Source organism: Urocampus carinirostris, chromosome 3, assembly GCF_059441175.1.
Source record: "Urocampus carinirostris isolate Australia breed hairy pipefish chromosome 3, RoL_Ucar_1.0, whole genome shotgun sequence".
NCBI classification, from domain to species: domain Eukaryota; kingdom Metazoa; phylum Chordata; class Actinopteri; order Syngnathiformes; family Syngnathidae; genus Urocampus; species Urocampus carinirostris.
The window spans coordinates 211,880-224,956 of record NC_142351.1 but is presented as its reverse complement, the minus strand read 5'-3'; the positions used below and the strand labels follow the sequence as shown (position 1 = coordinate 224,956).

The 13,077-nt window shown below is 43.9% G+C and overlaps 1 protein-coding gene across 4 annotated transcripts; it reads left to right on the top strand.

The window, feature by feature from the left end:
* Window positions 1-700: 700 nt before the first annotated feature.
* Window positions 701-13,077, top strand: LOC148368177 (uncharacterized). 4 transcript variants are annotated; one of them, XM_088330166.1, is made up of 4 exons: window positions 701-941; window positions 6,682-6,789; window positions 9,840-10,301; window positions 10,554-13,077. In XM_088330166.1, exons 1-4 carry the CDS (start codon window positions 881-883, stop codon window positions 12,116-12,118), a joined length of 2,196 nt encoding a protein of 731 aa, XP_088186292.1. In that variant the 5' UTR covers window positions 701-880; the 3' UTR covers window positions 12,119-13,077. The 4 variants fall into 4 exon arrangements, with proteins under 4 accessions (XP_088186292.1, XP_088186290.1, XP_088186289.1 ...); XM_088330164.1 differs by having other exon boundaries at window positions 6,697-6,789; window positions 9,840-13,077; XM_088330163.1 differs by having other exon boundaries at window positions 9,840-13,077.

Below are 13,077 nucleotides of genomic sequence, written 5' to 3'. Positions count from 1 at the left end.
CCTATTGAGTTTCTTTTGTCTTTTATAAGCATATTAGTTATTGGAGTCGTCCAAAAAGTCATTGAAAGTAATCCAGTTCAAGTAACCCTCCCCAACCCTGCCTAACAGATGAAGGCGGTACCAACATTTTTAACAGCAATGCAACAAAAACACGGATTTTGTGAGAATTCAAAAAAATATCAATGAAATTTCAACTCTGTTACACCAGCAGGTGGCACTGTTGGACTCGTCATTGCAGGACACTTAAACACAAACTAGACAAAAATATTTCAGCAGGAATTTCAACAGAACAAAACTTATGAATGCACACGTTACTGCTTTTTATTTTTACCTTTTTATAATTTCATTTTTGACATATATTGCCTTAACATAGTCGTTCACCGGACGAATCGAGTTATTTTGTCGCCGACCGATCTCGTCTTCTATGTGTTTTCTGTTGCTGCGTTCCCGAAAAGACGACAACTGAGTTTTCCAACCTCCGACCAGGAGATAGGCTATGGTTTTCCAACTTCAAACCAGAGAAGGGCTATGTACCCCAACTTTTCAACCAGGACCTCGCACGTCAAGTGTCCTTCTGATTATATTTCCCCAGTTGAGGGTTAAAAAGCCCCGACTTCCCACATTCTTGAGACGTTTTTCCGTCGTATCTGGTAGGATCTTCCGAAACACCCATTTTCGTGAACGCAGCGTGTGATCCGTCCCACTTGTACCCACAATCCATTGCGGCGGGGTTTCGAAGGAGAAGGTGTCATGGCTGCCGAACAATAGAATCTCCAGAAAGTCCCCTAGTCGACTTCAAACGACGTCAACTTGACACAAGTATCACTTTGTGGTCCTTTTTACTGTCGAGTTGGAGTTTTTTCGTTGAAAGACTGATAAAATGCGCTCCAGTGAGGAAGGACCGCGACGAGAGGACGCCTTTTCTAAGCAGCTCGGAGAAGGTTGGACATTTTTTTTGCTTCTGCTACAATAACAATGCTTTCCAAAATTTTGCAGAAGAAAGAATAGTGGTTTGAAATTCGAATACAACTTTTTTCAGCCTTTTACAGTAAATGACTCGTTTTTCACCTCGAGCAAATACTAAAAGTGCAGGAAATCAAATGAAGTTTAGCAGCAACTGGTATGAAGTAGCATCCAAACTTTATATATGTATATAATTTGTAACCGCGGTGTAGCCGTCCAACCTAAGATCCCCATTCAGACTGGACTGCATGATGAGGCTTTTAATACATTTGCTGCAAATGAAATGAGTCACACACAACACGTGGTTAGTGTTTTATGTTAGATTTTCCATTAATGAGGACTAGCACACCGATGTATGTCACTCAGCTTTACCGGAAACTTCAGAGTTTACATTGACAGTTGGTGCCCCCTTATAACCGCACCGGGTGAAACACATACATTGTAACATCTCCCCTTTTTTTTTTTTTTTTTTTTCACATAGTGCTAAACAAAGTCCCGGAGGTGTGCAGGCCTCCTAACAACCCTGCCGCATCTGGTGGTGGTGACAACAGTCTGGGCCATCTGAGGATCCGGCACAGCAGCTGTTGAGCAGGGTTGAGGTGTGTCTGTGACGTAATCACCACCACTAGGGGCTGAGGTGGGCACCGCCCCGCTGACCGTCTCTGCTGCTGATGAGACCCCTGGTGCTGGCCTCAGGTGTCTACGGTTGCGTCTCAGCACAGTCCCGTTATCCAGCTCCACCGAATAGGACCTTCTCCGCTCCTGTCGTACCACCGCTGCAGGTGTCCAGACAGTGCGTCCGGCCACATGTGACTGTACTCGCACCTGTTCTCCATTCTGCAGAGGCCGTAGTCCTCTAGCCCCCCTATTGTAATAACGAGCTTGTCTGAGCTTGTTTTCCTGCACAGCGTTACCAGTGTCCACAATCGCAGGTTTAAGCAGACTTTCACACATGGGCAGTAGCGTCTTTGTCCGTCGGCTCATCAGTCTTTGTGCAGGACTGGCCTGGAAACCCTGCGTGGGAGTGTTCCTGTGAGCCAGTATGGCTAGATATGCGTCCGACTTTGCCCGCAGGGCTTTCCCCATTAATCTTTTAGCCGTCTTGACGGCAGACTCTGCCTTTCCATTGCTTTGGGGATATGTGGGCGACGATGTTATGTGTTCAAATTCCCAAGACTGGCTGAATCTCTTAAACTCCTGTGAGCTATATTGTGGGCCATTGTCCGAAAACACCACATCAGGCACACCATGGCGAGCGAAATGTGCCTTTAACTTGTGGATGACTGTGGTGGACTTGGTATCAGGCAGATAATCAACTTCCCAAAAATTTGAGAAATAGTCCACAGTCACTACGTAGTCTTTATTATTAAAGGTGAAAATATCTGTACCCACTTTTGCCCATGGCCTCAATGGGAAGTCATGGCTCAGTAATGGTTCTTTCTGTTGTCGAGTGTCTACTTCCCTGCACACTTGGCACTTCCCTATATATGTCTTAAGATGTTCATGCATACCCGGCCAATACACACATTCTCTTGCTCTTCTGATGCAGTTTTCAATCCCTAAATGTGAGGCATGAATCTTCTCCATAATTTCTTGTCTTAGAGCTGTTGGGATGACAGCCCTTTCTCCCCGAAAGATTACATTATTCTGTACAGCTAGCTCATCTCGCATAGAAAAATATGGCCTCACCTCCAGCTCAACCTGTCCTTTCTCTTCCGGCCATCCTTGCAGTATTCTCTGTTTCAGCACCTGGAGGGCCTGGTCCTGTTCAGTCTCACTTTGGATTTTTTTTCGTCTCTCCCCTGAAATGGGTAAGTAATTAATCATATTCACCGTTTCAACTTCAGCTTCAACTGAACCCTCAACTGCACATTCTGGTAGGTATGCCCTGCTCAGCGTATCTGCAACAAGCATCAGCCTGCCTGGAACAAACACTATATCCACGTCATATTTCTGAAGCCTTAATAGCATTCTTTGTAGCCTCTTTGGGGCACTAAGCAGAGGCTTCCGTGTGATGGTTTCGAGTGGTTTATTGTCAGACTGTACCACTACCTTTCTGCCATAGGTGTATTGGTGAAATTTTTCGACTCCAAATAGAATGGCAAGACACTCCTTTTCTATTTGTGCATATCCTCTTTCTGTAGAGGTTAGTGCCCTACTGGCGTACGCTATAGGTTGGCCCCCCTGCAAAAGTGCTGCACCCAGCCCAGTTTCGGATGAATCACATTGTAGAGTGAGTTCCTCCCTTGGATTGTAATATTTCAATACTGGTGCTGTGGCTATCATACCTTTTATTGTCCCAAAGGCAGAGTCCTGTATGTCAGTCCATTCCCAGATCACATCCTTGTGTGTCAGTTGCCTTAGGACCTCACAGCTATCCGATAGGTGTGGGCAGAATTTTGCGAGATAGTTCACCATTCCGAGCAATCTCTGTAGGCCCTTAATGTTGGTGGGTCTAGGCATTTCTTGTACGGCGCGTACCTTCTCCGGGTCAATTTTCAAGCCCTCCGATGTCAGCCTGTGACCTATGTACGGAACCTCCTTCTGTCTCAACTTCAGTTTGTCAAAATTCAGTTTGATGTTGCATGACCTGCATCGCTCAAGGAGTCTTTTCAGTTTCTCGTCATGGTCCCTTACTGCCCTGTCCTGACATTCCCCTTCTCCAATAATCAGGATATCATCAGCAATAATGCGTACGCCTGGTAACCCCTCAAGTGCCTGTGTCAGCCTGTGCTGAAACACCTCAGGAGCTGGGCTGATCCCCATCGGCATCCTCCTCCACCTGAACCTTCCGAATGGCGTCGCAAATGTTGTCAAGTAACTGGAGTGCTCCGTCAGTTTCACATGCCAGAATCCATTTTTTACATCACACACCGTGAAAACCCTGGCATTTGCCAGGTCTGGCAGGACATCTTCAATCGTTGGTAACGGAAAATGCTGTCTCTTCAGTGCTCTGTTTAGAGGTTTGGGATCAATACAGATCCTCAGCTTTCCCGATGGTTTCCTAACCAGGACCATGTTACTGATCCAATCTGTGCTCCTTTCAACTGGCGTTATTATTTCTCTGTCCACCAGGCTTGTCAGTTCTTGCTTCAGCGGATTCATCAGAGCCACTGGAACTCTCCGCTTTGGTAGTTTCACTGGTGCTATGCTTAGATCCACTTCCAGCTCATATGTGCCCGATAAACAGCCATCACCCTCAAACACCTGTGGGTATTGCTCCCTGATCTGCTCCTTCTCCAGTGTTTGTCCTTTGCCGTCTGCTTGTTGAACTATGTCATCAATGGCCATGATATTTTCTCTCTGTATTCTGACTAGATCCATGCCCTGCACTGCTCTGTTCCCCAGCAAGGGCACAGATGCCTGCCCGTCAACCACCATGAATTCAAGTCTGTACAGCTTCCTGTTTCTCGGATTTCTTATTTTAATCTTGCATTTGCCCAAAGGCTTTAGAGTGCTTTTATTGTACATGACAAGAACCTGTTGCGTCTGCTCCAATTTTGTGTCGGGATTCAGCAGATGTAACGGAAGAATATTGCAACTTGCCCCACAGTCCAATTGAAATCTCACTGACTTATCCCCCAGCAGCATGGTCGCAAACAGTTGTCTCCCCTGCGCATTCTCCTGTCCTTCTGCACAAAGGCTCATAATTTCCTCATAGTCCTCCTCAGTTTCTGCCACACAGTGTATTCGCTTAGATTGTGCATCTGACGTTCTACATCTTGAGGCAAAGTGGTTTTGTTTCTTGCATTTACTGCAGACTTTCCCATAAGCAGGACAGCTCTCTTTTTTCCACTCATGTTGTTTCCCACAGTACCTACAGTTCCTAATTGTCTTTGGCCTCGCCCCCTGCGTCCCAGTAATCTTCTTTACTGCATGAACCTCTTCGCCTACTCCTCCCTCGATTGTCATCACATTTTCCTTCGATAGATCCGCTGCTCTGCATATTTCGACGCTTCTCTCTAACGTTAGGTCTGCCTCGCGCAGCAAGCGCTCTCTCACGTGCGAGTCCCGGATTCCGCACACTATCTTATCCCTAATCAACGAGTCTTTTGCAGTTCCGAAGTTGCACGTGTCCGCAAGAACTCTTAATTCAGTCACGTACTTATCAATCGATTCACCCGCGTTCTGGTTTCTGGAGAAAAACCTGTATCTCTCAACCGTTTCATTTGGTTTAGGATTACAGTGTTTGTCGAACACCGCTATTAGCTTGTCCAAAGTTTCCTCCCTCTGCTCTTCCAGTCCAAGTGTTGCCCACAACGTTCCTCCCAGTTCCCTGCCGGTTTCTCCAATCAAGTATTTGAACACTTTTACCTTTGTCTTGTCGTCTGACGCAGCCAAAGTTATGTCCACATACAATGAAAACTCATCTTTCCACGTCTTCCAAGTCTTCGCCAGGCAGCTGGAATGCCAATCCAATGTGGCGGGAGGTTTCAAACCGAGTGCATCCATTGTCTTTTCACGTTCGTTGATGCTGTCCTCCGCTTCTTCTTTCACTTCCCTTTCGTCACTCGACATCCGTTAGCGTCTATGAGTTCGATAATACTTCTGACACCATGTTTTATGTTAGATTTTCCATTAATGACGACTAGCACACCGATGTATGTCACTCAGCTTTACCGGAAACTTCAGAGTTTACATTGACAGTTGGTGCCCCCTTATAACCGCACCGGGTGAAACACATACATTGTAACAGTTAGCACCTCCGCGAGTTCTCAACATCGTTAGCAACGCGCTGTAGACTTTCCTAAATATATCAAATAGTTTTCTTTTTAGTTGACCTAAAATAGATTTTAGAATATCAACCACCACATTACATTTTTACATCCATTTCAACAAGATACTTTCAACAAGCGATCGTGTAGTGGTTTTTAAACGTTTACAATGAATTCAACATATTTTTCTGTTAACTGAATTTTAACCACTATCATCCTTTTTATATATATGTGAAAATAGAAGTAATAACAATAATGAGTGTAATATAACGGGTCGATTCACCTGCAATGAATGAGTCACACACAAATGTGGTTTCCTATCATTGCTGGCTTTCAACACTATAAGGGGAATTAGCATTTTAGCACAACATGCAACGTCCGGCAAAACTAACACAAAAGGCGACAGAAACAAAACAAGAATAAATCCAAACAGCCTGACAACTTTTTTTGGAGCACCGAAAGATCGTGGCTTACCGTTAGCGGCGCACTGTCGACTGCCAACTAACTCCTGCCTTCCAATCACAGAATCAGAAGCCCAAACTTTACCCCATACCAGCAGGCGGCGCTGTTATAGCAGCCCTTTCACACACAAAGATCGTAGGTCGTGGATGGAACGTCCCAAAATAGCACAAAGCATGCGCTAGGAGCAAGATAGCGACTTTATTTTAATCATTAAAGACGACAACAAAAAAACTTTCCTCTGATGGCCGCTGGATTTTTTTTCCCTTTTGGAGGTACTGGAGAGAAAAAAAATAAGGCTTTGGAAGTGCTTGAAAAGTGCTCGGATTTGGCCATGAAAACCATGAATGAACCCTGTTTCCATGACTTCCTGTATATTTCATGTGCGGTCCCTTCCCAAAGTTTCTTCATTTTCCGCATCCTGACCTTTTTTTGAGTCTTTCCTTGCCCTCTTGTAGCTTTCAGATCAGGTTGATGTTGCAATGGTGTTCTGCGCATTTTGTGAGTTTCTGTGAGGAAAGGGGTCACAAATAAATGCAAGTAGACCTGTGTGTTGCAGAAATCGGTGAAGACCATCTTCCTACTGCGTGGCAAGAACCAGAGTGTCCAGGAACTGTTTACAAGATACTCCAAATTGTGTTGAACAGAGCAGGTTGGTCGTTTTACTTTCCGCAACGTCCTTATTTTGGAGAGAAGGTCGTTGGGCGTGGCCCCCAAAAATACGCAGAGAGGAGATATGGCAAAAAGGGAATGCTCCTTATTGCATTGCTCTAAATAACTCGTGATGGTTGCCCGCCCCTGGGTCAAGACTTCCGCCACGCAATAGGCTATTGTCAGCTCCTTCATGTTCATTTCAGGTTCAACTTTCCTTAACCTTAGTTAATATATACTTTCCACAACATTTGACATCTCGTATTTGGCCGTCGACGTCCGCCGTACTTTCCTTTCGAATAAGATCCGGGCTTCTGTCTCGCTCGTTCTTTCAAATAAGTACCTTATTCCTAAATCAGTCACGTGCGCTAGGGCCGTTTCGAAGACGACACATTTGCTTAACTGTGAAAATTTCTCATATTCGCGAATCTTTTTATCTTCGGCGTTCACCGTCTATTTTCTCTCCAATCGACCGAATTTTCTAGAAATTGACGTCGACTTTCTCATTTCAATCATCACAAAGACGTCGCGGGGACCCGACTGCAGCGTGTAGCTTGCCAGTCCCTTCGTTTATTTTCCCTGAAAGCAATAACCCTCTGATTTTGTTGTCTTTTTGTATCATGACAAGAAAGACTATCCAACTGCAGGTCTGTTTTGATTTTTACATCTATAGTTTCTATTTTGTAACTCTCTATCTCTAAGTACGTCAACTCGAGTCATATTTACACGTCACAATCTTTGTTTTCCCCGAAAATGCACTTTTCTTTTCAAATCGAAAATCGCCCCCGAATTGCAATTCCGGTCTGAGAAATGGCAACTACAGTGGAACCTCGGTTCTCGACCATCATCCGGTCCAGAACCCTGTTTGATCACCGTGATCTTTTTTTCCATTAAAAATAATGTGAATCGTTTTCATCCGTTCCAACACCCCGAATGGTTACCTTGAATGTTTAACGGAAACATAAAGCTAACCCAGGCTCATCGTACGTCCGGGCTATCGTAATCTTCCGGACGAAAGATGACGCTAAAATGAACGTGTCAAAATAAAAAATATAGGATAAAGAAAAGAATTAGGGATAGATTTTTTTACCTTTGTGGTGGTCAGCAGAAGGCCCAGGCAAGATCAGACACTCGCACACCTCCTTCATGTTTCGCTATTATTTCTTTCTTAAATGCAATCGTTTTACGCACTACTCCTCTTTTTTCACCTGTAGCAACTCTGCCGCTTGCACTGACTTTCTTGGGAGGCATAATTAGGAGCTAAAAGACTTCCTACACCCATATTAAAAGCGAAAGCAACAGGAAGCCCGTCCGCACGCGATAACAGTCGGTCAGGGAAAGATTCATCTACACCCGTACGCCGCTCAGCATGGCACCCTAGCGTACGCCCTCCGATTTCTTTGACCGAACATCGAAGCGAGAATTTTTCCATTTCTGGTCTTACTCCAAATCGTTCGAACCGAGAGGCGTTCGAAAACCGAGTTTCCGCTGTAATTTTTTTCCCAAAATCGTGCAGCCCTAGGGGCACCTCCCAAAAGACTGAAGAAGCTGTCTGCAAACTTTGTTACGAGACGGCGCAATTCACGTGAAGCTAACGTAGCCGCTAATGTGCGCTGCGATTTTGGCTTCTATGGGTTCGGAAGGAGAAAGCACAGATTTCTTATCATCACCGGTCTGGACATAAAACCTTGGACCTATGCCGAGGCTGTGGCCGATACAATTATTGCAAAGAATGCCGATCAAGAATCTGCTGAGCAACAACTCATTGCTTTGAAAAGTCATAAAGGCATGCCATCCATTATCAAGAGGTGAGAACCTCCCCAAACCTACCTTAGTGAGGTTTGTCAACAGTAAACGAAGACATGAATGAAGATACGCAGTCGGGGTATTTGTTGACTTAAAGAGCATTTAATACCAATAATCATAATATCCTCTTAAAAAACTGGAAAGGTATGGCATCAGGGGCGTGGCTTTGCAACGGATTCTAAGTGATTCGACGGGGAGGAAGCAATATTTAAAAATGGGACGGTTGTCCTCTGAATACTTGGATATCTGTTGTGGAGTACCACAGGGTTCTATCCTGGGTCCAAATTTATTTAATTTATATGTTATCGATATTTTTCATGTTTCAAAAGTATAAAGATGAATAATATATGCCGACGACACTAACATTTTCTATGCCAATGATAATTATATTGATTTGATAACTTGCAAGGATCATGAAGTCATTAGCCTAAAAGAATGGATGGATACAAATAAATGATCTTTAAATTGAAATAAAACCAAAGTAATATTCTTTGTTAATTGCAAGGCAAATCAAGATTTAGAAGTCGAAATGGATGATGTTGCAATAGACATTGTATCAGAAATTAAGTTTTTAGGGGTCATAAATGACAAGAAATGAAGTTGGAAAACACACATCAGACACATACAGTACAAACTAAAGTATCTAAAAGCATCTCAGTTATTGATAAAGCCAAATTCGTTTTAAACTATCATGCATTGTATTTACGATATTGTTCTCTCGTTCTGTCATACTTAACATATTGCGCAGAAGTTTGGGGCAATCATTGCAAAAGTTCACAAAAGTTATCCTCCAAAAACGTGCCATTGGAACCATACGCAGGGTAAGATATCGGGATCATACTCCAAATGTCCAAATGATTCAAATTGGATGATTTAGTCCAACTTTTCACTGCACAACTTCTATTTAAGGTCAACAAAAACATAGTGCAAGAATACATCCAAAAATGATTCACTCCAAAAGTGGGAAGTTATAACTTAAGGGGATGTCGTAAATTCCTAATCATAAAGGTGAGAACCAGCAGGAAAAGTATTTGTGTGTCTGTGTGCGGAGTCAAACTTTGGAACAATTGACAAGACGATCTGAACAAAGCCTACCACCTAGTGGTCATTCAATTCCCAGAGGCCTAATACTTATTGTTTAGCAGCGCCTAAGCCTTTAGAATGTTTTTTACGTTTTGGCACTCGGGGACAATGCTTCTGAACGAGTTGAGGGCAATACAAATAAATGTGACTTGTGTCTTGCAGACGTCGGCCGAGAATATCTTGCTACTGCGCGGCAGGAACCAGAGTTGCCTGCCATTAAAATTGAGGAGTATCTGAAGCCTTATCACGTTAAGCAAGAGACAGAAGATGGGGAGCCTGTTGAGGAGGAGGACGATTTTCCAGTCTTGCGAGTGACCAGGGTCCGTTCAACTGCCGAAGATCAAGGTCAACCTGAAGATCAAGGTCAACCTGAAGATAACGGTTGGCAGGAGCCTGGAAGCATCAGCTCCCGTCAACACGTAGAAACGGATGAGGACAACTCTCAGTCGGAAGGTGGTAACACATGTTCCCAGTGCGGAAAAACGTTTCGAAGCAAGTCTTATATGAAGTTGCAAATGAAATTCCATGCTGGCGAGAAGCCTTTTTCCTGCTCAATTTGTGGAAAACAATTCTCCTACAAAGGAAACTTGAAGTCAAACACAAAAACCCACACTGGTGAGAAGCCTTTTTCTTGCTCAACTTGCGGTCAAAGATTCACTACAAATGAGAACTTAAAAAGACACACATTAACCCACACTGGCGAGAAGCCTTTTTCCTGCTCCGTTTGCGGTAAAAGATTCACCAATAGTGCCAGCTTAAAAATACACACCAGAACCCACACAGGCGAGAAGCCTTTTTCCTGCTCAATTTGTGGTCAAAGATTCAATGAGCATGGGAAATTAAAAATACACACCAGAACCCACACTGGCAAGAAGCCTTTTTCTTGTTCAGTCTGTGGAAAAGGATTCAACCAGCGTGGGGACTTGAAGTCACACACTAGAACCCACACTGGGGAGAAGCCTTTTTCCTGCTCCGTTTGTGGTCAAAGATTCACCGAAAGTGGGAACTTAAAAAGACACACATTAACCCACACTGGCGAAAAACCTTTTTCTTGCTCAGTTTGCGGTAAAAGATTCACCAAAAATACGAGCTTAAAAATGCACACCAGAACCCACACTGGCGAGAAGCCTTTTTCCTGCTCAGTTTGTGGTAAAAGATTCATTGAGAGTGGGAACTTAAAAAGACACACCAGAACCCACACTGGCGAGAAGCCTTTTGCCTGCTCAGTTTGTGGTCAAAAATTCGCCCAGCGTGGACACTTAAAAATACACCAACTAACCCACACTGGCGAGAAGCCTTTTTCCTGCTCAGTTTGTGGTAAACGATTCATCGAAAATGGGAGCTTAAAAAAACACACCAGAACCCACACTGGCGAGAAGCCTTTTGCCTGCTCCGTTTGTGGGCAAAAATTCACCCAGCGTGGGGTATTAAAAACACACACCAGAACCCACACTGACGTGAAGCCTTTTTCTTGCTCAGTTTGTGGAAAAGGATTCACTACAAGTGTAAACTTAAAAACACACACATTAACCCACACTGGGGAGAAGCCTTTTTCCTGCTCCGTTTGTGGTCAAAGATTCACTTCAAGTGGGCACTTAAAAATACACACCAGAACCCACACTGGCGAAAAAACTTTTTCTTGCTCAGTTAGCGGTAAAAGATTCACTAAAAATACGAGCTTAAAAATACACACCAGAACCCACACTGGCGAGAAGCCTTTTTCCTGCTCAATTTGCGGTCAAAGATTCACCCTGAATGGGCACTTAAAAATACACACTAGAACCCACACTGGTGAGAAGCCTTTTGCCTGCTCAGTTTGTGGTAAAAGATTCATTGAGAGTGGGAACTTAAAAAAACACACCAGAACCCACACTGGCGAGAAGCCTTTTGCCTGCTCCGTTTGCAGTAAAAGATTCACCGAAAGTGGGAGCTTAAAAATACACTCCAGAACCCACACTGGCGAGAAGCCTTTTGCCTGCTCAGTTTGTGGTAAACGATTCATCGAAAATGGGAGCTTAAAAAAACACACCATAACCCACACTGGCGAGAAGCCTTTTGCCTGCTCCGTTTGCAGTAAAAGATTCACCGAAAGTGGGAGCTTAAAAATACACTCCAGAACCCACACTGGCGAGAAGCCTTTTGCCTGCTCAGTTTGTGGTAAACGATTCATCGAAAATGGGAGCTTAAAAAAACACACCAGAACCCACACTGGCGAGAAGCCTTTTGCCTGCTCAGTTTGTGGTCAAAAATTCGCCCAGCGTGGACACTTAAAAATACACCAACTAACCCACACTGGCGAGAAGCCTTTTTCCTGCTCAGTCTGCGGTCAAAGATTCACTTTAAGTGGACACTTAAAAAGACACACCAGAACCCACACTGGTGAGAAGCCTTTTTTTCCTGCTCAATTTGTGGTAAAAAATTCACCCAAACTGGGTCCTTAAAAAGGCACACCAGAACCCACACTGACGTGAAGCCTTTTTCTTGCTCAGTTTGTGGAAAAGGATTCACTACAAGTGGAAACACAGACACAGACATTTTTTCAGACTATTATTGGACACTAGAAATGACACACAAGAACCCACACTGGCGAGAAGACTTGCCTGCTCGGTTTGTGGTCAAAAATTCACTAAACATTCAATTGGTTAAGTATCATACAGGTTGTCTATAGGAACATAATGGCCACAAAACCATTTGCCCTCACCTTTTTTAAACCACTGACTGCTACCACGTCAAAAAAGCCACATTCTTTCACAGGAAGTGAGCAGACTCTCCAGCTGTATCATAAAGATTTGTGACCCCAAAGTCTTCATATGGATTCAAAAGATTCATGATTTGCATATGTGTCATGTTTCTTGATAGATGATCTATTTCCTCGTGTGCCCGCATACAATTTTTGCCTGTTATAAACAAGTATCATTATTATAACAATAAAATGGCCGACCTAGGTCCCCAGGGTTGGGGCCTGTTCTCACCAGAGCCCCAAAGCTTGGAGAGCTTGTGGTTCTCTCCGTCCCTGTCGTCCGGATGAGAACACCTCGTGAAGTCTGCTGCCAAAAGAGATAGGAAGCTTTATTTCTTCATCTTCCTGCTTGGCCATGTGCTGCTTCTCACACACTCCTCCCCTGAGGGTCTTTTTTGTTCTCAAAAGTACACAAGAATGGTTATTGCAACAACCTCTTTGGTGTTTTGGGCAAATATCGCATGTTGGCACGCTATGAAAACAATTCCATATCATTGAAATGGGTTATTATCTTAAAACCGGGTGCATTGATCATTACTGTTAACCTGTTGCATCATTTTTTCCACTTTCCATCACTGAGTGCTTGTGTCAACAATGTGCTTTATTCTTTCGTTTGATTCCATTTTCTTTGTCCTGTGAATAAAACGTAGTTTCATAAAA